Here is a 23982-nt window from a genome sequence, read left to right as displayed (position 1 = left end):
GCCCTGCAGTGGGGGCACCCCAGGGCTACTATCCCCGTCAGGCCCCCAACCAGGCTCTGCCCCCACCCAGGCCCAGTGGAGTCCCCCACCCCGTCCCGGCACTGAGACACCCCCTTTCCGTGGCCCAGACCACCGAGGAGCTCCCCACCAAGCCCACAGCGTTGTCCACGGCTTCACCAGGCAGCGGAGGCCAGTCCCAAGCCTCGGGACCCTGCCCCCCACAGCCCGTCAGGTCCGTGCGGAAGCCGAGACCCCGGCCCCTCGGCCTCTGCTCTCCCGCCCCCACCCGGCCCCGCTCCCCAGGACTCGGCTCTGGCGCACACTCAGCGCCTGTGGAGACGGGGCAACACTAATGTCGGGGAAATCGGTGCCTCTCTTCACTGTTGCCACCCTCCCCGGAGCCTGTTCTTCCTCAGCAGCCACCCACACGCAGTGCTGATCCCACAGGTGCGCCCCCGTCCGTTTTACACTCTGCGTATCTCTGCGCCTTACGCGTAAAAGGGATACATTTCTTCAGCCCCAAAGATCTGATTTCCGCCCCCCTGTTGAGAGCACGTGGCTAAAATAAAGTGTATTATTAAAACTAACATTGCTTCCTGGCTGCTGTGGCTCAGTGGATGGAGCGTCGGCCTGCGAGCCAAGTGTCGCTGGTTCGATTCCCACTCAGGGCACTTGACTCGGTTGCACGTCAGGTCCCCAGTTGGGGGCGCGAGTTTGAGGCAACCACACAGTGATGTTTCTCTCCCTCTCCTTCTCCTTTCCCCTCTCTCTAGAAATAAATAAATAAACAAGTAAATTTTTAAAGAAGCAAAACTAACATTGCCTGTTTGTTTCCACACCGCAGGTGCGGCTCACACCTCCAGCAGCGCCGTAACAGGCAGAAACTGATATAAATATAACCGCTTGAGGGCACACGCGTGTCCACAAACACATGCATGTCCGCAGACACACGCAGATCCCTGCGGTGCTCACAGACACACATGCACAGACGAGGTCTGCCCGCAGACACCTGGGAGCGGGGGACACTGGCAGCAGCGTGCACACGGGCATGCAGACCTTGGCTCCTAAGTACCCCTGCCCGCTGTGGCGCCAGCGCGCATGGAGACGGCCGGTTCCTGACCTGGGCCAAGACCACCACCACTTGGTGCCAGAGGGAAGGCCGCACTCAGAAACAATGGGGACACATCAAAGCCACACAGCAGCCGGTTTATGGCAGGTCCCACTGGTCAAGCCCGAGGGAACCTGAGCGTCACAATGAACAGTAACAGTCACAGATGCCAACCGTGGACAACAAGCAACCAAAATCCCACCGGGGAGGACGAGGGGGAACAGCCTGGGGCAGAGCACTAGACGGCACACGGGGGGGGGGGGGGGGGGGCTACATATTTATATTTTCTCAAGAACCTCCTGGAGAGCGTCTGAGCTACGAGGGCAGCAGAGGGACTGCCCAGCGGACCCGTCCGACGAACACCCCCCAGGCAAGCACGTGAGGTCGACACCCCCACAGGCAGGCAAACGTGAACCCCGTGTCACCTGCGAGACAGGCGCCAGAGAAAGCAGCACCAGGCCGCTCAGTCCCTGCAGGCGCGGAACCCCGCGAGGGACCTGCAGCCGGCCGAGTGTCAAGGTCACGAACATCCAGCAAAGGCAGAGGAACCGTCCCAGACTGAAAGGGGCTGAGGAGAGCACGTGGCCCCCGGTGAGCCCTCTGCTGCAAAGGGCACGGAGTGGGTGGCTTACGGGGCAGGACGACCGCTGCTGTGTCGGGGTTCAGCTGTGTCTGGAGAACGCCCCTGTCACAGGCAACACGCGGGTGAAGGGCACCCACCAAGTCCCCAACTGACTCCCACATGGGTCAAGAAAAAGTCATGTGTACGGCACCTACAGCTTCAGTCTGAGACATTTTCAACATTTTTAAAAAATCTGCCTAAAAGAGAAGAGAAGAAGAGGCTTCCCTGTTCCCACTGGAATCAGCCCCCCTGTCTGCTCCCGGCCGCCCTGGTGTCTGTCACAAAGCCTGGTCTCCGGCTCGCACTCGGCAACTCTCTGGACACCCTCCTGAAGGACGCTTTCCCAGTCAACGTGGTCCTTGCTCGGCGGGAGCCGGGCCTGCCCCAGCCCCTCACCACCACCCAGGAGACGGAGCGAAGGGACTAAGGGAGGCCAGGCCCTGCGGGACCCAGAGGTAAAGACGCAGTCTGGGGGGAAGTGACGACCCCCGACGGATGCTGGCACCCCTCACTCAGTCTATCCAGCAGGAGGGAGGCTCCCAAGTGGTGAGGACCCTGAACGGGAGTGGGGGGAGTACTGGCTTAGGGTTACACAGCAGGTGCCACCCACGGAATGGAAGAGTGAAATCCGAGGAGGCTTCCCAGGGGAGGTGGCCTCCACACTAGCTCCTACGGGAAGAGCAGGCTCAGAGCAGGGGAGGTCTTCCAGCAAGGGCACAGCACGTGATGGACACTGACCGAACAGCACAGGGGTCAGGGCAGGCCAGAGCATTGGGCACGAGAGAGGGACCCACGGCGACAGGAAGGTGGGGCAGGGGGTGGGGTGAACCTGGGTCCCAAGCCTGTCTGTGCAGTGTCGCTACGGCCCGCCCTTAGGAAGGACGCCCACCAGGCGCGAGGGCCGTCTGCCAGCCTCAGCAGCCAAGGACCACGCCACTGAGCTGCTCCAGCACACCGGTCTCTTCCCAGGCAGGCTCAGCAGACTGTGGCCACCCCTAATTAGTTTAATTAAACCCAAGGTGGCTTCCAGGCATTTTGAACAAAAACATAAAGCACACCCTGCCTGCTCCAGGAGCGCGTGACCAAGGGGCAGCCGGATCTCTCTGTCCCCGCTCCCCGTCCCTGGCTCTGCACACAGCGGGTGCTCCGTAAGTGCGCGCTGCTGTTAAGCTCCTTTAGGGCCAGTCACCCAGCTACCTCCTGAAAAATGGTGTCACCACGTGGCCCTCTGAGAAGAGGGGCACCACAGAGGCCTCCGAGGGGGACGGGCCCTGGGGCGCACGGCAGCGGGGATGGCAGGGCCCAGCGCCGTCTCTGGGTCCCCACGGGAAACAGGTCGTGCTCCCCACCCGTCCGTCCCGTGGGAACAGACACCACCACGAACCACCTGAGGAACGGGCCGGGACCACCCAGCGGAACGTCGCAGGACAGCTGCGGGGAGTCCTGAAGCCAGAATCTGTGGGGCCAGTCCTGGAAGGGAGGCCGACGTCTGTGCTTCAGTTGTGCCACTCACTGACTGTGTGGCCTGGGGCAGGTCACCGGGCCTCTCGGAGATGCAATGGCCTCACCTAGGAAACAGGAACGGCGCCCCCTCCAGAGTCCCGCCCAGCCCAGGGCGGTCGGAAGGGGCAGGTGGGACTCTCTGGTGATCCGACCACCACGGACAGACGCAGAGAACATCATCTCTGCCCTCCGGTGACAAAGAGCAGCTGCTCAGAGAGGCCGCGGAGCTCCTGTCCCAGACCCTACACGGCCAGTCTCAGTGAAGACAATTGTCTCTTTAACTGAGAACACACCGGTGGAGCCACGTGCACCTCCCGACCCAATGACGCGGGTTCGTGGAGCACCGCAGCCATCCCCGCGCCTGCGACAGCCACGCAAGGATCGATCGGGGTGACCGGCCCCACCCTCCATGAGAAGACAGGCCTGGGAGACGGGCCCTCACCCTCCTACAAGGACCACACCCACCAGTGTCCACATGGCCGCCCCGAACTCGCCACCGCTAACCAGCAGTGTGCCGAGGACATCCTCTGCCCTCCCGCCTCGTGTCCTCACGATGCGGCTGGGAAGCGGCTGCCATTACGGCCCGTTACACAGATGGGGAAACTGAGGCCCTAAAGGTGGTCACCTACCTGGGAGGTGACAGGGCCAGGTTTCAATCAGAGCATGTGGCCACGAAGACCCACAGACACTCACCCACCCGGTTCTTCTACCCCACAGCTCCCAATACTCCTCACCGGGGCTGGGGCAGTCAGTGACGCTGCCCACTGCTGGCTCCACTCCGCACTTCCAGCCCAGGGGCTGGGCCCAGCCACCTGCCACAGCCAACACCCCCTCCTCCCGCATCCTGCCAGACCCCCAGCTGGGGAGGGGCAGGCAGCTCCAGGACCCAGTGGCCTGCCAGACCCAGCCCTGCTATGCAGACCCACCCAGCCCAGGCTGTGCCCTGTGTCCTGGTCACCCTGCCAGTTAGGTGGAAGCCACCAGGAGCCAGCAAGCTTGGGCAGCCCTGCCCCTCACAGCCAAAGGCAGGAGCTCCCACTCTGCAGCCCTTCTCCCTGTCTGTCCAGGGGGGAGGGTGGTGAGGACGGAGGAGGGGGCTGGATCCGGGCCCTCGGGCCACTTAGCCCTGAGGGTGCCCAAAGACGGTGCTGGCTTGGGGGCGCCCTGGGACCTGACTTGGGGTCCAGCCCCTGGGTCCTGGGTTATTATTACTGGGACAGAGGGCACCCCCGCCCCGCCTCCTCAAGCTCTTCTTTGTCAGAGGCCATACTCCCCTCCTCCCTGGATGGGGGGGTACCCCCATCTCCTTGGAAACGGGGTCACAGCCAAAGAGCAGAGGCCATGAAGCCCAGCCTGAAAAAGCAGTGACTCACTCCAGCCCCTGTCCCCATGTCCCACTGTGAATGCCCTTGTCCCCATGGATCTGGCCGCGGCTCGGGAGGAAGGGGCTCTGGGGCCGACAGGAAGGGTGCTCCAGGGGAGTGCTGGCCAGACCCTGGCGGGCCCCCTGGGGCCCTCACAAAGCCTGCAGGTGTGTGGGTTCCACGACCCCAGAAAGGGCAGGATGAAAGCCTCGATTCTGTGCAAGTCTTAGCCAAGTTCCCTTTAAGGGGCCGAGAAAGGCAGCTGCTGCCGGCGGAGCAGACATTTTCCTGAGGCCGGCGGCCACACGCGCCTCGGCCACGACAAAGGCCACACTGGAGGGTGCCCGCTGATGGCTCCAGCTGGGGAAGCGGCCACGGCTCCCCTTCACACCAAGCTGCGTGGTTCTCGGACCCCGATGCGGCTCAGCCCTCGGTGGTCCAGGAGGAGGCGGAGGCCGGCGAGGGGGCGGCGCCCCGGGCCCACCCACTCCCTCCACCCAGCGGCCTCCGGCTCCCCGCCCTGCAGGGCCCCTCGGGCCGCGCCCCGAGCCCCGCTGCGCCTGTTTGGCCTCCTCGGCGTCCAGGACCGGAGCGGAGCCGGACCACGCGGCGCCTGCCGAGGCCCCAGGGGTCGGACGGGACACTCGCAGGCCCCGTCGCCCCGGGAGCGCGGGCGGCAGTGGCGGGCGCCCCGCCCGGATTGGAGTCTCCCCTCACCCGGGCAGTGCCCGCGAGCGGCGGAGGCGCGCCCTCGGCTTCAGGGACTTCCACCAACTTCGCGTCTCCCGGGGTCGCCCCTCGGAGGATCCGGCTCCGCGGGCCGGGGCGCGCCCCTTTCTCCGATCCGGGCCCCGACGTCCCCGATCCCCGCCGCTCCTGCCACTGTCCCGTGGCTGCGACCGCCGAGTCCGCGCGTCCCTGCCCGGCGCGCCCGGCCGCTCACCTGGGACATCTGCGGCCGGAAGTTGATGTCCTTCAGGTCGATGGAGCCGGGCGCGAGGTGGTGCAGCAGCTGGCACAGGAGCACGCCGTCCCGCAGCGCCTGCGCCAGGTCGAAGACCACGGCCGAGGGCCAGACGACGCGGTGGTTGGGCGGCAGGACCTTGCAGTCGATGAGCCAGCGGCCGCACTGCCGCCACTGCTCCATGGCGCCCGCCGGGCCCGCCGCTCAGCGCCGCGCTCGGGCCAAAGTGCGGCGGCCGCGGGGCATCCCGCCCGGCCGCGCCGGGCTCGGCGGCCGGGGCGGGGCTTCACGCGGGCGGCCCCCGGTCCCCGCCGCGCCGCCGCGCGTCCCCTCCTCTTCCTCCCGGGGCTCCTCGCGGGCCGCCGCTCCGGCCCACGTGCGCCGCGGGGCAGGCGCCGGGCAGCGCGCCGGGCCCTCCGTTCACACACACACGTGCCCCGGGGCTCCGGGCCGGGCGCCACGCCGTCCGCCGCCGCAGCGCTCCGCGATCAGCCCCGCCGGGAGCCGCATTCTGCGCTCGGGGCGCCCCGTGGCCGCCGCGGTTCCTGCCCCGCCCGAGACAAAGGCCCGGCGGGTCGCTCGCTCCGCGCGTCCCGGGCCTGGGCCGCCCTCGCCGCCGCCGCCGCTTTGTTCGCCCAGCCGGCGGGCTCCGGCTCCGAGATCCGCGTTCCCACTCGAGGCTCAGCGGATCAGCGGCTCAGCGGCTACAGGGCACAGGGGGCTCGGGGGCGCGGGGGGCGCGGCCACAGGCCGGGCGGGGCGGGGCGGGGGCGGGGCGCTCTCCGGGCACCTCCCCGAGACCCAGGAGCCGCCCCGCCCCCACTCCATTTCCTGCCGCGCTGCCACCCGCAGAAGTTGCGGAGGGCAGGCGCCCGGTCGGCCGGCTTCTCGCTGGCGGCGCTCGGGCTTTGGGAGCTCTGCGCCCGGGGCAAGCGACCTCGCCCGCCGAGTGACGGCCGGTCGCTGCCTGCGCGTCTCTCCTGCGTTCCTCTCCTGAGAATCAATAGGTGGCCCTCATCTCGCCGGGCCCAGAAGGGGCCACCGACTGGGCCGAGGCCTCCCGCGCCCCCTCGGCCCATCAGGCGGCCCCCGCGGGATAACTCGAGGCCGGAGGTGCACGGACCGGGGACGCCCCCAGGGCCCCGTTTGCCTCCTGCGCCCTGGCCTGGGACGGCAGGAAGCCCCACTTCCGACCCTCCACAGGGGCAGGGATTCCCCTGCTTTATGACCCAGAGGCCACTCTGGCCACTCGCAGCTGCCCAGAGGGCAGATCCCGGTGTCCGGGCTGGACTATGAGACATAAGTCATTGGGAGAGGGAAGGAGCCGAGGCCAGACCCGGCCCTCGGTGGCCAGGCCGCCCCCGTGCTGGCTGCAGGGTCCCCGGACCCTGCCCTGAACTCTCTCCTGGGCCACGCCCCGGGGGGCGGGCCGCGTTCCCGGCAGCTGGCCTTCTGGGACAGTGGGAGGGCTTCTAGGACAGAGCCCATCTGACAAGGACGTGTTGTGGACTCTGGCCCCGGGGCAGGAGCCCTGGGGCTGCACCACCCATGGACTGGGCCACCCCGGACGAGCCTGAGCCCCTTTCTGAGCAGGGCTCAGTCGTGGGGTGCAGGTGCTGGGTAACCCGTCTCAGACTGCCACCCACCCTGGACGCTTGGGGGTGAGCCCTGGACCTGTGTAGCTGGGGCAGCACTGGGCAGCTGCCAGTAGGGCCCAGTCCTCTCCCCCTTGGGTGTTCCTGGTGCAGCAGCCAGAGCAGGGTGACACCCCCACCTCCTTTCAAACCCAGAGAGGGTCGGTCTCCTGGGCCCTGTGTTCCGAGAACTGGCCTCTGCAGAGTCAGACTCGCCCATTCCCAAACTGAGGGGGAAGCACGGGCCCGTGGAGAGAGAGGTGGGAGAGCAGCTGGCCTCAGAGGGCACCCAGGGCCCCTCAAGGAGTGGGTGGCCCAGGCCAAGTGACCGGTGAGCTCCTCGAGCCTGTCCGACGCCTTTCCCCTGAGGAAACGGGCGTGGCACCTTGGGGACCCTGCTCAGGAAGGAACCTGCCACCGCCGCGGGGGACTGGGCGGCCGCCTGCCTTGCCTGAGACAAAAGCAGATGATCTCATGGCAGCCCTGAGCTGTCGCGAAGGGGGACAGAGCCTGAACCCTGGCCCCTGCGGCCTCCGCTCCGAGAGCCAGCACAGACCATGCTGCCTCGTCCCCTGGGGGACACAGAGCCGCCACCCCTTCAGGATCCCTGGTGAGGAATGATGAGGACTCCTGACCCAAAGGCTTTGCCTGGTGCCTGGGGCAGGACGAGGCTCCCCCAGCCCCTCGCTAGGGGTGCCCCATAAATACTTGTGTCTCCCTCCCACAGGTAGCTCCCTCAACAAGAACGGGCGCTGTCACCCCTGCCCTTGGCGTTCCTCCCTGGGCGGAGAAAAAACCCAGCCCTGGGCTTGGACGGGGGCCAAGGCAGCCAGCCTTGCGGATGGTCGTCTGCTGCCCCCTGGTGAGTGTGTGGGACACTGTCGCCACCTGGCTGCTCGTGGGGTGCCGCTGCCCAGCCTCACGGGAATAGTCGAGCCAAGAGTCCCAGGCCTCCCACGGCATGGTCTGGAGCAAAGTGGGGTCACTCCTGTCAACCAAGGTGGCTTCCGCCAGCCAGGACACTTTGGTGCAGGAGGGAAGCTGTTACACCTAAGTCAGAGCAGGCACGTCTGGCAGGGAGACCCGCCTAACACAGCTGCACACGTGACCGGGACAGCCGTGTCTGCAGAGCGGGCCCACCCACAGACGGGCTCCTGCGCAAACTCCACCCTTGCCAGCAGGGGCGCCAAGACCCTCATCGAAAACACCCAGAAGGGTGGAGCACCCCACTTCCCAGGCACAACTGAGGCAGGCTCCAGACCACGGCTGAGACCGCCGAGCCCCACACGCCAGAGGGCTGCTCCGTGCCACGCTGACCGCCCTTGGCAGCGGCCGCCGGAGGCTCTGTCCTGATGGACGGAGGGCCTCGTCCACCCTGCTGCCCACCTGGCTCCGGAGTTCCTTCCTGCAAGACGCTGATGACGCCTCTGCCCACAGTGCTGGCTCCTGGGCCTGCAGACTGAGAGTCTGGGCCTCGGGTTCATTACCCCCCACGGATTGCTCTGTGTGTGTGTGTGTGTGTGTGTGTTACATTCTCTTACGTTGTCCGAGTGTGAGTAGGACAATAACGCACGCTGATGGTCTACCTTGCGTGAGCCCGCGTCCCGCCAAAGCGGGGCGAATAGCACAGTTACCGAGTGTGACCGCTGTCTGCTCCTCGGCGCCGGGCGGCTCGGCAGGCAGCGAGCTCAGCAGACCGATAGGAAAGGCTGCATCGCAAACCTACGTCCATGACAGCAGGTGGTCAGAAATCAGTTCCTGAATGAAACACCAAATGTAAAGCCAATAACTGGGCAAAGCAGTGCAACTAAGACTTTAAAATCCAACGTCTTCTTTCATAAAAGCCCCAGAAATGTGTTAAACTGACTTGAAGGTTTAAAAAGTTAGGTACGTGGTGTGTTTGCTGATCCGCAGCCTATTTTAACAAGGTTTGGGCGTATTTGACCCCACGTGAGTGTAGAAGATTTGCATTAACACGGTCGGTCGGGCGCGTTTTATTCTGTACAGCCACTCCCATTTCTCAGAGCTCAGCTGCGGCCTAAGGGCCCGCTGGGTCCCCTCCCCTCCCCCACAGTTACAGCTCCCATTGTCCTGAAGGAGCCTGGCGCCTGTACCGGCCCCCAAATGCTGCTGTGGCCAGGGGTTTCCATGCCTAGAACTTTCTGCTGCCCCTCGGCAGGCTGACGGGTGGGTGACCAAGGAGAAGGGAAACGCTGTGATTCCTGAAACACGTACACACAGCCTCAGCAGAAGAATGCGATCGGGCCGCGTACACATGTATGCACACACCCACGCGCATGCACCTGCACGCCCCCGCACCCAGGCGAGCACTGTCCTGACAGCTGTGTTGCAGGTGACGGTGCCCACGGCAGGCAGAGCCGGGTGGGAGCCCAGGTGGCACCGGGAGGCCACCTCCTGGAACGCCTCCTGCCGAGGACTTTGCTTTCGCTCCCGCTGCTGAGAAGAGGTGCACGGGCGGCAGCATGGAGCGGTCAGCACCCACGGCCCCCAGCCACCTGCGCACCCACGGGCGCGTGCTCCACACCCGGAGCCCAAATTCCAGGCACCGAATTTGCTCTGAACAGGACAGCGGGCTTCCTCACGTGCTGAGCGCGGGGCGTGGGCGTGGGCGGGAGAGCTCTCGGCCTCTCCAGCAACCGAGACCCTTTCCCGCACACAGGCCTCCCTCCGCAGACCCCGCAGGCAGCCCGGCCCGGGCCTTCGCCGAGGGCCCTCAGCCTCCGCGCGTCTCACCCGCAGGCCAAGGCTCAGGAGCCGGGCAGGCTCGTGCTGAGGGCCCCTCCTGCAGAGGCCCTCCTCGGAAGGCAGCACCCCCCCCACACACACACTTCCTCCATCCAGAAAATATTGCCTGAACGCGGCTCAGGAATTATCCTCAAGCCGAAACTCCGTGAGCACAACATTTCGCAGGGGCCACCTGCGGCTGCGTCGGGCGCGCTCAGCAGCCACGATTTCCTAGGGAGCCACGGGCGTCAAGACAGACCGTCTGCTGCCCGCAGGGCTGTTGGGGGCACGCTTTCTGCGTTTTGTTTGAAAAGGCAAACTGCGCACTTTTCAATGTTCGTGGCTTCAACTTTCCAACAGCTCAAAGGCTGTAGTCCATGGTTTGTACCCCAAACGGGGCCCCCGACATCACAGTGCCATGTGACCATTGTCTGGGCCCCTCCTCAGGACTGTTGGGGACAGTTTGATCCCCCCTGAGAGGCTCTAAGGAAGAAGGGGCTCCAGGACTCAGTTCATCCACAGGCAGGAAGTTGGGACGAGGTAGGGAATTGGGGGTGCTTCCGGGTGTCTGTCTGCCGGACCCTCGCACCGTGGCACCAACAAGCCACCTCAGCAAAGGACAGAGGTGGGTGCCCAGGCCGGTTGACGGGAGACCCCAACCCCGCGTGGCTGCGGTGAGTCAAGGGACCCGAGGAGTGACCCAGCTGCCACCAACAGCAGGCTCCGTCCGTGGTGATGCCGGTGGTGGCAACAGCGGCAGCGTGGGCTCTCGCTGAGAGCAGGCAGCACAGGGCGTGATCAGCCCCAGAGCAGGGGTGGGGGGGTGGGGGGGCAGGGGCACAGCCGGCCCGGCCCCACTGCTGTTCACCCACCCTCCACCCTGGCAGGAAGCAGCCCCGCCCCGGCCCACAGGGCAAAGGGTCGGCACAGCGAGGGGAGGCGCTTGCTGGCCCTGCTGCCCGGACCCCAGGCCCCAGCACCAATGACCCGAACCCTGGAGTACTCCCATCCCCCTGGAAAGATGCCGGAACCCACCAGCTGCTGTCCCAGCCCCTGCCCACTGGCTTCTTCCTGCCTCTGCGGTCTGCCTGTGCCGGACCTCCCTATGAGTAGAACTTCATACCGTGGGGCCTTGCACCCGGCTCCTTTCCCTCGGCACGACGCCAAGGCTCGTGTGCTGTCGGGTGTCAGCGCGGACTTCATTCCTGCGTGTGACTTGTGAGTGGGAACCATTCTGATAACACACTCTGTTTGATCCCATAGACCTGACATATTATCGCTTCAGCATGCAGTCCGCCTGGAAACTCACTGGCGAGATATTTTACACGCCACGTTGCACGTGCAAGCCCCCCAAACCCACCGTGTCTGGGACACTCGCGGGTCAGCTGTGGCACTGCAGTCTCATCAGAAACATCGGGTTTGCATTAGGTGCCGGGAAATGTATCACTGAGAGCGTTGACCCGTGTACCCAAGTGGTTTCAATCGCACTTAAAAGTTTGCCAAACACTGAATCGAGTATCAGATTTTAAGTTAATTAAAATGAAACACAATTAAAATTCAGCTCCCCAGTCAGACAAGCCACATGGAAGAGCCCAGAAGCCACACGCGGCTCGAGGCTGCTGCCTTACTGGGCAGCGTGGGGGCGGTCCCCCAGCGGTGCGCCCCGCCGCCACCCTAGGAGAGGGGTCCCATGGGACGGCTGATGGAAGGGGTGTAGCCCTGGGGCTGGCGCCGCGTCACTCAGAGCACGGGCTGCAGAATGGAGATCGTTCTCCCCATCATCTCAGCCTCGGGGAGCCTCGCCGGGTCGTGGAACAGGTGCTGGTGGGGTCTGGGAGCTGTTGGGGGCTGTGGGTCCCACTTGCCCAAGGCGAGGCCCAGTCCTTCCCGTCCCTTCCCCACGTGACCCCTGCAGCCCTCCGCCCCCACACTGCTGATCCTGCTCCCGGCTGCCCCCGGTCCCCACGGAACCCGCAGGTCCACAGGCGGGGCCGCACTGTTCCCATTAGCCGACAGGCGGGCTCAGTCCCGCGCGCACCGGGGGGAAGGAGGGAAGCGTGGTCCGTCCGAGAGCAGGACGCTGCCCAGACCGGAGGAGTGACGTTCGGACCCGCCCTGCCCCGGGAACTTTTTGTTTGTAATCCTCACCCGAGGACATCCTCTCCTGCTTTTAGAGGGAGAAGAGGGGAGAGAGGGGAACGTCGAAGCAAGAGAGAAGCAGCCGTTGGCGGCCTCCTGTGCGCACCCGGACCAGGGCTCAAACCCGCAACCCAGGTAGGGGTCCTGACCGGGCCTGGAGCCCACAGCCATTCAGTCACGGGCGACGCCCCAGCCAGCTGCGCCACACGGGCCAGGGCATGGTGCGAGCTTCCCAAGCCTCATGCTGAGCGAGGAAAGGCAGACGCCGGAGAGGCTGAGTTGTGTGACTCCGTTACGGGAAGCATCCCGAGGGCCAATGTGTAGAGACAGGAAGGGGGACGGCCGTTGCCCGGAGCTGGGGAGAGGGGCCCGTGGGGAGTGTTTAATGGGTGCAGAGCTCAACTTGGGGAGATGGGAGGTTCTGGAGACAACGGTGGGGACGGCTGCACAGCAGTGCAAATGTGCCTAGTGCCACTGAGCCGCGCACTGACACGTGGGGGGACGGCCAGCGTCACGTGGTGGGCCTTTCACCGGGGACTGGAGCACTGGCACCTGCTGCCACGTGAGGAAGACAGAGCACACCGTGCCGGGCGAAGCCAGACACAGCGCCGTGAGCGGTGTGATTCCATTTACACGAAACGCCCAGAACAGACGACGCCACAGAGACTGAAAACAGGTGAGTACTTGGCCAGGCCTGGCGTGGCAGGGCAGGTGGAGGGGCTGCAAATGGGTGCGGGGTCACTTTGGGGGGTGATGGAAATGATCTAAAATTGTGGTGACGGCCATACAACTCTGAATACACTAAACGCCACTCAACTGCGCTCTTAGATAGGTGTATTGTATAGAATGGGAATTAGATCCCAATAAATGTCATGTTAAAAAACAGCCCTGGCTGGTGTGGCTCAGTGGATTGAGCGCCAGTCTGCAAATCAAAGGGTTGCAGGTTCGATTCCCAGTCAGGGCACAGGCCTGGGTTGCGGGCCAGGCCCCCAGCTGGGGCGTGTGAGAGGCAACCACATGTTGATGTTTCTCTCCCTTTCTTTCTCCATCCCTTCCCCTCTCTCTAAAAATAAATAAATAAAATCTTTCCTTTTTAAAGTGTATTTTATTGATTATGTTGTTACAGTAGTTCTAGTTTTTTCCCCTTTGCTCCCCTCTGCCCAGTACCCCCCTCCCTCCAGCAACGCCACCCCCCCTTAGTTCGTGTCCATGGGTCGTGCATATAAGTTCTCTGGCTTCACCCTTTCCTATACTATTCTTAACATCCCCCTGTCTATTTTGTACCAACCGATTATGCTTCTTAGTCCCTGCACCATTTCCCCATTTCTCCCCCTCCCCCCTCCCAGCTGATAACCCTCCCAATGATCCCAACACCTATGATTCTGCTCCTGTTCTGGTTTGCTTAGTTGGATTTTGTTTTTATTTTTTAGATTCAGTTGTTGATAGTTGTGAGTTAGTTGTCATTTTAGTGTTCATAGTTTTATCTTCTTTTTCTTAAGTAAGTCCCTTTGACAGTTCATATAATAATGTCTTGGTGATGATGAATTCCTTTAGCTTAACCTTGTCTGAGAAGCACTTCATCTGCCCTTCCATTCCAAATGATAGCCTTGCTGGATAGAGTAATCCTGGTTGCAGGTTGCCTTTCATCACATTGAATACTGCTTGCCAGTCCCTTCCTGCCTGCAAAGCGTCCTCCGAGAAATCAGCTGATAGTTCTATAGGCACCTCCCTGTAGGCAACTCTCCACCTCTCTCTTGCTGCCCCCAGGACTCTGTCTTTATCTTTCACCTTTGGCATCTCAGTCATGATGCGACCTGGTGTGGTCCCCTCTGGGTCCAGCTTGCTCGGGACCCTCCATGCTTCCCGGACCTGTATGTCCATCTCCTTTGCGAAATTTGGGAAGTTTTCCTCATTTTTTTCAATTCTTGCTTCCTCATTCTGCACTGGTTGACTGTTTTTTCCTCCTTATGATCCAAATCATTGATGTGAACCCCGGTTTCCTTCCCTTCACCATTGGTTTTGTGTAGATTTTCCTTCATTTCACTTAGCATAGCCTTCACTTCTTTCCTTATGTGTTTGCCATACTCAAGCATATCTGTCAAGCCTGTGAGCATCTTTATCATCAGTGTTTTGAACTCTGCGTCTGTTAGGTTGGCTATCTCCTCGTCTGTGAGGTTGGCTGTCTCCTCGTCTGTCAGGTTGGCTATCTCCTCATCACTTAGTTCCCCCATGGGAACCTTGATCTGTTCCCCCTTTTGGGCCATATGTCTCTGTCTCCTCATTCTGACAGGCTCCTGTGTGTCTTTGCCTCCACGTCCCAGGTAGAGCTGTCGCTCCTCTTATGCTGTAAGGGGCAGAATCTTAGAAATTCATCAGTATAGGGTGACCTGTTTCACCAGTTGTGGCGCTGTGGTGGTGGGGGGTCCAAGAGGGAACAATGCCACCTGCTCAGCACTCACTCCTTTTCCAGGCACCTCTCCCACTTCCATATGGGACTGGCGCCCCTCTAGCTGCTGCCCTGGCCGTTGTTCCCAGAGTGGGTGGGTCTGTGGACATTCTAGGACCGTTCGGACCCTTAAACAAGCAGATTCTGCTGAGAGACCGGCAGTTTCTGCCTCCGTCCCAGCCCCCACTGGTTTGCACAGTCAGAAGCAATGAGGCTTGATTTTCCCTGGTGCTGGGACCGTGAGCTGTGAGGTCTGGTCTGGTGCTGGGAGGGCTCCCCAGGTGTCCCTCCTGGCTCTAAAACTTGTGATTCTGCTGTTGTCGCTGCTGCCGCCACCACACCACGTCCTCCCTGCCCCGGCTCTGCCCCTCCTACCTGTCTGGATGAGTATTTCTTCTTTATTTCTTTGTTTGCTGGACTTCCATGCAGCTCGGTTTTCTGGAACTTCTGGTTGTCTCTAGTTTTGAGGTAGTTGTGTTCCTTCTTAGTTGTGGAGGGAGATGCAGCGTGTCTGTCTACGCCTCCACCTTGGTCAGAAGTTCAACAAAATCATTTTTTTTAAGAGACAAACACCACCCTTGGCTCCCACTTTGTCTTTTTATTATTTTTTACATTTTATTTATTGTCTATTGTTTGGAGCACGCCCGTACTTCCTAGCAGGACAAGACGCTCCGGGCCCGCTGTGGGTGCGTCTTGCCCACTCCTCACACCAGCCACTTCCTCAAGGAGCCTACTTCCTTTAATGGAGAATCTCAAAAGCAAGGTTTGAGCAGTAGGTGTGCTCCTGGCGATTGGGGTGTCTGTGCTTCTCAGCCCTCATCCAGGAAACTCCCGTGTGTACACTGACCTGAGAATGCACGCATGTCGAGGAACATTCCTGTATGAAAACATCTGTATGTATACAAAGCTAAATGTGGGCTTATCCTGAAGTCTCCAGCTCTAAGCGATCCCCACATGGATCCTTCTAGCACCTCCCCTGCTTACCTCTCCCTCCATGGGACAGCGACATGCCTGGCTCCCGCCTTCCCCTGTCCATCACTTAGCTGTTTAATTCCAGGGCATGGGTACAGCCGTATCAGGGCTCAGAACACGAACCCGGTGGGAATCAATGTGCACTTTCATGAACATGCTGTCACTGTGAAGGTTTGTGTGTGACCTGTTTCAGAAAACTGTCTCATTTTCCTTCCCACGGCTCAGGAAGCCATCTCAGCTCTGAGATGCTTATATGCTCGGTACAGACACTGATCCTCTTGGCAAGAGTCTTGCTCTTGTTTGGGTGACACTGTAGACCCCTCCAGTTTTGCCACGGGAACATCTGTGGGGCCGTCCTTTTATTACCACGTTTCTACAAGGCATCTCCTCTTTCCCTTGGTGTTGGTCATTTTGGTGAATTACTGGAAGATGGTGGTTCTGGCCGAAAAGAAGCCTCTTTAAATCTTTTTAGAATATTTTTATTTATGTATTTTTAGAGAGAGGGGAAGGGAGAGAGAGACAGAGAGAAACATCAATGCGGTTGCCTCGTGCGCCCCCAACTGGGGACCTGGCCTGCAGCCCAGGTCTGTGCCCTGACTGGGGATCGAACTGGTGACCCCTTGGTTCACAGGCCGGCACTCAGTCCACTGAGCAACACCAGCCAGGGTACCGCTTTAATTCTTAATGTTAGTTTTGTGTACTTTGTTTCCTTAACCAGAGGTTTACTACTTTTATTAGTGTCTTGATCATTTTTTGTGTTCTTCACTTAATTTCTTCCCTCATCCTTATTCGTCGTCGGCAGCCATCCGTCTCGAGAGACGATGGTGTAGCTTCTTGAGAGTCTATCTGCACCGCCGAGAATGGCTGTGCCGTCCGACTCGGGAGTGACACGGTATCTGTCTCCTCCCGTGTTGAATCGACATCTTGCGATGACGCTGGAGTGTCCTCTCCAGTGAAGTTGAAGCTACAGAGCCTGGGCAGGGTGATATGGAGGGTCTGCTGTTGCCCATGCAGCAGACCCCCCCTCTCTTCGCAGCTGAAGGGTCCAAGGGAAAGACGGAGTCAATACAGCTTGGCTTCAGGTGCGCCGCAGGAGTTGCCGGTGTTGACTACAACGTCAAACCGCCTTAGGGACTCCGGCTCCGGATTTTCTGTCGGGGTTTACTCCCTTAGCCTTTCCCCTGAAGAGGTATGCCGCAAGGCAGCGGAGGTTTTTGAAATCAGAGTTTTCCTTCTCTGTCATCCTTATTACATTTACTTTATTTAGGTTAATTTTTGCTGTTTTTTTTTTTTTTTACCCCTGACATCTTGAGATGGATGCTTAGCTCTTTAATCCTTAACCTTCCTACTGCTGTAATATGTGCATTTAAGGCTATAAATCCCCCCTGGCCAATTTTAGCTGCATCCCACGATTTTGATATGTGGTGTTTCTATCATCATTCATTTAAGATATTTTAAAGTTTGTATAGTGAGTCCCTCTTTGGCCCACGAGAAACTTAGAAGAGTATTTTTTAGTGATCACATCTACGGGTTTCCTTCTAGTGACCGCGCTGCGGTTGTGTCGGAGACTGTTTTTCTGGGCCCGGCTCCTGTCTGGTTTGATCTTTGGAAGGTGCCGCACCCGATGCACGGTCGGGCAGAGGGTCCATTCTTGTAAACGCCCCGTGTCCCTGCGAAGAACGGATCCCGCGCTGCGGGCTCAGAGCTCTGTGACGGTCGTGGCGTCATCCTCCCGGTTAGCGTGCGGGAGCCGCTTTCATAAACTGCGTGCGGGAAGGACGGAGCCGAGGCCCGCGGCGGGGAGGCCCGAGCGAACCCGAGACCTGCGTCCGACAGCCCGCGGGGCCGGCGGCCGTAAATTATTCAGAGGCCACTGCACCGTCGCTGGCGGTGAGAACGCGGACGGCCGCAGCAGCAGCCGCGCGAAGGCACCAGCCGCGGCCAAAGCTGTCGGGAGGATGCCAGGCCCCGCCACGCCGTGGGAAGAAGCGGAGCCGGCGCCCCGCCCCCTCCGCACGCCCCGCCCCCGCACGCCCCGCCCCCCTCACGCCCCGCCTCCGGCGTCAGGCCCCGCCCCCGCACGCCCCGCCTCCGGCGTCAGGCCCCGCCCACGAGGCTGCGCTGCGGCCCCGCCCCTCGGCGCGATCGATGGCTCCGGCTCGTCCTGCGGGCCTGCCTGGGACGCTGCCATGGCGACGCGGCCCTGCGGCCAACCGGCGTCGCCTGGATCTGAGGCTCCCCGCCTCGTGGCCCTGGCGTCGCAGAGACCCCACTTCGCGGGTGACTGCTGCACGCCCGGGCGGGCGGTGGGGGAAGGGGGCCCAGGGGCTGGGGAGGCGATGGGGTCGGGCCATGGGGGGACCCGGAACTCAGGCAGGAGATTAGCGGACTCAGCAGCGGCAGAAGGGAGGCGGGACTGGACGACCAGGAGGGGGTGGCTGCGGATGCTTCCTTGCTTGGTTTTCACCGGGCGCCCTCTTTCTTTCCCTCCAGGGGCCTCCAGATGCCGGCAGCAGAAAGAAGGCGCCGGCGGCTGGGTGAGTACCAGGCGGGCCTCAGCCTGGCAGCCTCGGTGAACGCCCTGGCACGGCAGGGGCCTGCCTGGCAGCAGTCCCCGGCCACCTGGGCCTTCTTAGGTTCTCAGGGCTTGTTTCGCCGATATAGACACTAACCCTCCAATAAGCAGCTTGCCAGGATGCCCCCAGCCCTTGGTGAATAAGCAAAGTAGGGTTAGGTTCAGTCCAGCTCAGTGCAGTAACTGACAGTGGAATGATCCAGAACTAAGGTTCTGGGCCCCAAAACCTGCCTCTGCCACTGCGGCCCTTAGCTGCCCCACACGCAGCGTGGCTGTTTCTCGCAGTATCACCTTGGGGAAGAGCTGCCGACGAGCCCGAGGAAGGGCACGGAGCCAATGCTGCCTGCACCGCCCGGACAAGGCCCTGACCACCCCGCTGCGCTGTGAGCCGCCCCAGCCTCTGACCGGGAAGACGGGCCTGGGCGCAGCCGTCAGCGGCTAGCTGTACCATGTCCTTCCAGTCAGGACGGTGCACACGTCTCTTCAAGTTAAGGGGTCCAGGCCCTGTTTTCAGAGTCACAGGAGACACGTGACAATCCCCCCGAGTGAGTTGCCTCGTTCAAGCCAACTCCACACCCAATGAAGTGCCCGCAGCTGTCGCCAGGGAGCCACGCGCACCTGCCCGCCTTCTCACGGTGGTTCCTGGGTATCTTCAGAACGCTCAGAGGCTCCTCCTGTCTCCCTGCAACACCGCCCCCCTAAGGATGCCGCCAACCAATCGCTGGGATGGTCTCCACAATTAAGTTAAACAAGGAACCCTCAGCTCCAACAGCCGAAAAGCGCATTCAGCAGAGCGTTTGGTGTAAAACAGTCAGGAGGACGGGCCCAGAGGCCGCAGGCTCCAGAGCCCAGGCCGGGGCTCCGGCCCATGATGAGCGGCCGCGTGCCGCTGGCCGAGAAAGCCCTGTCTGAAGGCTATGCCCGGCGGCGGTACAGGGACACCTCCCTGCTCATCTGGCAGCAGCAGCAGCAGAAGCTGGAATCTGTGCCGCCCGGGACCTACCTGAGCAGGAGCCGAAGCATGTGGTACTCACAGTACGGAAATGAGGCCATCCTGGTCCGCGACAGAAATAAGCTCGAGGTGTCCCGGGACACGGGCCAGTCCAAGTTCTGCGCAATTATGTGACCGCAGTGTGACAACCAGGGCACAGATGACACCCGGTGAGCAGGGGCCCCATTTCCTTCAGCTGTCTTGTGGGTTCCCAGGCCCCGTGTGAAGGCGAGCTGAGGTGTAAGAACCCACAAACCCCAGGGGCGGCTCCTAGCCCCGGGGCGGTGTTGGTGTGACCAGTCAGCCTGGCCCCGCGCTGCCCGGCCCGGTCACTCTGCCAGGCGTGCTTTTGCTAGGCTTCCGGTAGATCAGGCAAGAGGGCATCCTACTTACAAACAACCTTTTCGAGTTTGGTAGGTTGTTTTTATTTATTTCTTTTCCTTTTTTTTTTCAATTACAGTTGACATTCAATACTGTATTAGTTTCAGGTTTTAAGTTTTTAATACTCACTTCTGCCTGAAGAATGGGTCAGATGTGGAAAAGGTAGAATCAACCTGCAGGACCAGAGCGAACGTACGTAACTTACATGGTGGGCGCGTGTCAGCGGGGACTTGTTGCCTCTGCGTGTTGAATCTGGCCACCGCCGTGACCGTGGGCTGCCAGGGACTGCGGTACGTTCCACACTAGCTTCCAAACACTGGAGGGCTTGTCCGCAAGTGCATCCGAAAAACATTAAGGAAACCAGAATTTCTTTTAGGTTCCCCATCGGTTCCTGACAGGGACTTCAAATGGGATCGCTGGGCTGGCAAAAGGCAGACTCTCGCGCGACAACACCTCAGCCTCTGCTCGGAGGCTGCAGCTCCCCGTGGGGATGTCAGTCCTTGTCACGCAGGCAGCCAAGGCCCAACGACCGGGCAGTCATGAGTCACTGAGAAAGGACACGCAGTCTGCTGTCCTTCAAGTCCGCATGGCTCTGAAATGTGGAAGTGTCCTTTGTCAAAGCTGATTTTTTTTCCCTAGAATATATAATAAATACCTTAGAGCTCCTCATGCTCTTATTTTTGATTGTTCATAACGTGTTAACGTGGCTCTCCATCTCTAACGATTGCTAAAAACCCTGATACAGACACGTAAAAGGCAAAGGAACGGTGTCCTCCCCAGAGCGCCCACGGCTGGCAGCCCACACTGCACCGTTCCATGTGGCTTTCTGGCTCGGCTGCTCAGGCAGCACCTGTACCGAGCTCTGACCGTCAGACGGGCAGGGCTCCTGTGGCCCACAGGTAGGCAGGTGTGCGTCCTTGTGATCTCCGTGCACACGGCCCGCCCTGTGCCTTGCTGGGCACGATTCTCACAGCGGGGCGAGCTTGTTAGCAAACAGCACCCCAGAAGTGGCACTGGGGGGCCACGCTGCGCTCCCCGCACATTCACGTCGACCCGAGGCCCGGTCCTTGCTGAGGGGTCCCCGGCCAGTGTGCTGCCCTGGGTTGGGAGGCTTGAAGTCCCCCTGCTTCAGTCCCCTGCTGGAGCTGGAGGGAAGCCCGCCCTTCCACACAGTGAGGCCTCTGCAGGGAGGGTGCGCCTGCCCAGGAGCTCTGACCTGGGTCGCCCAGTGGGCAGGCCCTGCGATCTACGTCCTGCTGGGGAGGAAAGCCAGCTTCAGAGCACATCTGGAGCACCTGTGGGCTCCGGCACCTCCAACCAGCCTGAGACCAGGGCGTGGCTGGGGGGGCCCAGGCACTGAGGCAGCATCTGGCCGATGCGCTCTGGCCACGGCCCGTGTCTGCGTATGTCAGCGTGCAGATGACTGTGCTCTGGGACCCTCGGAGGTCAGCTGCCACTACGTGCAGACCGAGGTGCTGGGAGGGGAGGGTCTGTCCCGAGTGGAGGAATGGCCGTGCGAGGACTGACGACGGAGAACCTGCACTTCCGTGAGGGGCACGAGCACTCCAGAGAACCACGTAGCTGGAAGGACAGGGGACCTTAGCTTCTGCAAAAATGCTGCTCCCCAATTCCCGTGCCGCCCAGCCCCCCAAGGGGCAGTGCTGCCGATGCAGCTCCAGGAGGAAGCTTCTCTCAGGGGTCCTGGCGGTTCCGTCCCCACCAGCGGGTGCAGGGCAGGGAGCTCCCCACACGAGAGCGGAGCCCCCCAAAAGCACAGGAACAGGCACACACGGGCACCTCATTTTTTTTTTTTTTTTGGCTTTTATTATGAAAACAAAACAAATGCCCCAGGAGAAGGGTCCATGATTACCAGAAACATCAAAGAGTACTTTCTACCATTTTTATTCTGTTGTGTTGAGGCCAGCATTGCAATAAACAAGCTAAAACTACTTACATCGGACTCATTTTCAGTAACTGACATTTACAGGAATATACTAGAAACGGCACTAAAAAGGTTAAGGAAAGTTACGGTAAACTTGCATGCACATCATACAGAAAATAACATTTTAAATATAAAAAAAAGGAAAACTTCCTGGAAGTGTTACATGTTATGACGGAGCCGCCCTGCTCTGGACGTGACAGGTCCGTACCGCAGGGGCTGTTTCTCCCCAAACGACTGTAAAAGATGTGAATTCGCAGAACAAGAACGGAAACAAAAGGAAAACGAATCTCATGGTGTGTAAGCGAGTGACACTGCCGCCCAGGCCCAGTGCAGTGGCCCGCGCCACGGTCACCGTCACCGTCACCGAGTGTTTGCACAGCCATTCCCTCCGCGGGGCCCACCTTCACACCCCATCCATTCCCGAGGGAGCAGCTTAGGACCGAGGCCTGCTGTCCTCCCTCCGCCTGCCCGGCCTCAGCCTTCCTAGCGCGGAGATTTGAAATGACTGGCTACCCACAGGGGAGCCGGAGGCGGGAGAAGGCGGCCCAGACTGGAGAGAAGTCAGCTGGGGAGCGTGGACAAAGCCTCAGAACTGCAGCACCAATGACCACAGCTGCTCCGTGGATGGCGGCCCCGGGGCGCTGCTGACTGGTGCCAGCAGCTTCCGACCAGGCGAGGGGAGGGCTGAGAACCCACCATAGCGCGCGGGACCAGCAGACAAGGATGTGCCCTGCCACGCTCCGCCCCGCTCGCCTCGAGGGCCAGGTGCCCCTCCCGCTGTCTGTCGGCTCCCACGTGTTCCCCGTGCTCCCCGGGGAGCCCCACCCAGGCACCGGGCTGCGGCCTGCTTGTCACCTGCCGTGTGCGGGCCACGCACAACCGTGCGGCCCAGCTGAGACCGGCTAAGCTGTCACGTACCAATTCCTTAGTCATAGTTTGAATACGCCACTAAAGACCTGTTTAGAAAACACCTTTGAAAAACAGGGTAACTTGAAAAAAATGGCAAGTTTAAAATCCACTTATGTTTTTATTATAAACAAAACTGAAAAGGTTTAACAAACTGGCTCAAAACTCACCCCGTGTCAGGCTCACCAGCCGCACGAACAAGGGTACGCCACCATCCGGTCCCACACCGGAGCGCTGTCTCCACCCTGGTGCCCACCCACAGCCGGAAGAGCCGATGTTAGGGTTTATTTTTTAAAATTGCCACCTCTTAGGATACTGCTGATTAGTCCCCCTGTCCAGCCAGGCGTGCAGGAGGCATGTGCCACCAGACAGAAGGCCAGGCTGGCACCCACTTCGTAAGGATGTCTGGTAGAACACCCTGTTTCAGCCATTTCTGTGCTAAACGGGAAATGCCTGAGCAGGGAGCCCCGAGCGGTTCTCAGGGAGGGACCTTCCTGGGGCCAGAGGCTCTTGGGCCCTGGAGACAGACATGCCATAGAGCCCGGCCAGGCCACTGCTGGTGGCTGGAAGACTGCGCAGGGCCGCAGCACCTGCCCTGGAGGCTGGGGGGGCGAGGGGGCACCCCGTCCGGGGCTCTGGGGGCCGGGAAGGCCACCGTGCACAGTGGCCGGAGCCACGATGTCAGAAGCCGGGCAGGCAGTGGGGGGCATCCCTGCACTCAAAGGCCAGAGGGCAGCCTCCGGAAGAAACAAAACCAAAACATAACCTTCTGTTAAACTCTGTATATTATTATTTTTTCTTTACAATAGAAAGTTAAAAATCAAGACTTAGATTTACTATACATTTTTTCCTCTCAGATTACAAAGTTTATATTATATAACTGGGGTTCCCTAAATTGGTTTCTTTTAAAACAGTCCTAAAGAGACCAGAAGAGAGTACAAAACTAAGCAAGCCCAATACACGCGCGCCGCGGCGGGAAGCCGTCTGCGCCTGCGCGTCTCCGGACCCCACGCACACACGCAGGACACGACGGACCCGCCGGGGCCGGCTGGGCGCCGCGGGGGCGGGGTAGCACCTGGAGGGCCGCGTTCTCCTGCAAACCGCGAGGAGGGCCTGCGTTTCCGCTAGGTTTTTAATGCGATGCGTTTCTTTTGTTCTGTTTTTCTTTTCTTTTCTTTTTTTTTTTTTATAAATGACCAATGGTGTTAATAAATAAAGTATTCACATGTACATGAACTTGGGAACATGGTTCCAGAGTATGTGGCCGCGGCAGCGCTAACAACGAGGTGGGGACACACACACACGGGGCTGGACTTGCGTAGAAAATTGCTGAGCTTTACAAAAAGTCTTTTTTTTTTTTTTTTTAATTTTTTTTTTAAGTTGAGGTAAAAGTTTCAGTGTCTGGAAACCTGCAGCTGCGCGCACAGCCACTGCGTCCCCCCCAGGCGCTCCCGACCCCCCAGAGATCCGAGAAACCACACCCCCTTCCGGCGCCCGCCCCCCTGTCCCGCGCTGGGTCCCCGCGGCCGCAGCAGGTGGCCCTCGGGCCGGAAGTGGGGACGCCAGCGCCCGCTCGCCGAGCCGCCGGCTTCCGAACACAGAACCACCCTGGAGAAACTGCCTTTGAAAACATCCCTTCCGGACCGCGCGGGGCGGGCCCACGGACAGGGGCTTTGCGGGGACGTGCGGG

General features: G+C 60.8%; 3 protein-coding genes across 4 annotated transcripts in view; 2 read left to right on the top strand and 1 right to left on the bottom strand.

The window, feature by feature from the left end:
• VAV2 (vav guanine nucleotide exchange factor 2) overlaps nt 1–5793 on the bottom strand; it is a 93027-nt gene extending 87234 nt beyond the window's left edge. The window contains exon 1 of one of the 2 annotated variants that reach the window (XM_090274992.1): nt 5541–5793. In XM_090274992.1, coding sequence (XP_090131118.1) covers nt 5541–5744 — 204 coding nt within the window. In that variant the 5' untranslated portion in view covers nt 5745–5793. The remainder of the gene's footprint in view (nt 1–5540) is intronic. The other variant, XM_090274993.1, reaches the window with a different exon arrangement.
• An 11840-nt stretch (nt 5794–17633) lies between these two features.
• LOC150013920 (uncharacterized) lies at nt 17634–18877 on the top strand. The gene is made up of 3 exons (XM_090274989.1): nt 17634–17777; nt 17991–18034; nt 18358–18877. The coding sequence occupies exons 1-3, from the start codon at nt 17646–17648 to the stop codon at nt 18512–18514; spliced, it is 333 nt and encodes a 110-aa protein (XP_090131115.1). The 5' UTR covers nt 17634–17645; the 3' UTR covers nt 18515–18877.
• Nucleotides 18878–18890: 13 nt separating this feature from the next.
• On the top strand, nt 18891–20138 carry BRD3OS (BRD3 opposite strand). The gene is made up of 2 exons (XM_090274990.1): nt 18891–19233; nt 19546–20138. The coding sequence occupies exon 1, from the start codon at nt 18941–18943 to the stop codon at nt 19196–19198; it is 258 nt and encodes an 85-aa protein (XP_090131116.1). The 5' UTR covers nt 18891–18940; the 3' UTR covers nt 19199–19233; nt 19546–20138.
• Nucleotides 20139–23982: the final 3844 nt, after the last annotated feature.

This window comes from Furipterus horrens, unplaced genomic scaffold (assembly GCF_987537825.1).
Source record: "Furipterus horrens unplaced genomic scaffold, mFurHor1.1.pri manual_scaffold_4, whole genome shotgun sequence".
Lineage (NCBI taxonomy): Eukaryota > Metazoa > Chordata > Mammalia > Chiroptera > Furipteridae > Furipterus > Furipterus horrens.
The sequence above is the reverse complement of the archived record's forward strand: the minus strand, read 5'-3'. Positions and strand labels throughout refer to the sequence as shown.

What these genes read in the sequence shown, in the direction of transcription:
- LOC150013920 (XM_090274989.1), top strand. Translation starts at nt 17,646, where the DNA reads ATGGCTCCGGCTCGTCCTGCGGGCCTGCCTGGGACGCTGCCATGGCGA. An exon ending in GCAGAGACCCCACTTCGCGG is followed by an intron (nt 17,778 to 17,990) that starts GTGACTGCTGCA and finishes CTTTCCCTCCAG; the next exon opens with GGGCCTCCAGATGCCGGCAG. An exon ending in AAGAAGGCGCCGGCGGCTGG is followed by an intron (nt 18,035 to 18,357) that starts GTGAGTACCAGG and finishes TGTTTCTCGCAG; the next exon opens with TATCACCTTGGGGAAGAGCT.
- BRD3OS (XM_090274990.1), top strand. Translation starts at nt 18,941, where the DNA reads ATGATGAGCGGCCGCGTGCCGCTGGCCGAGAAAGCCCTGTCTGAAGGC.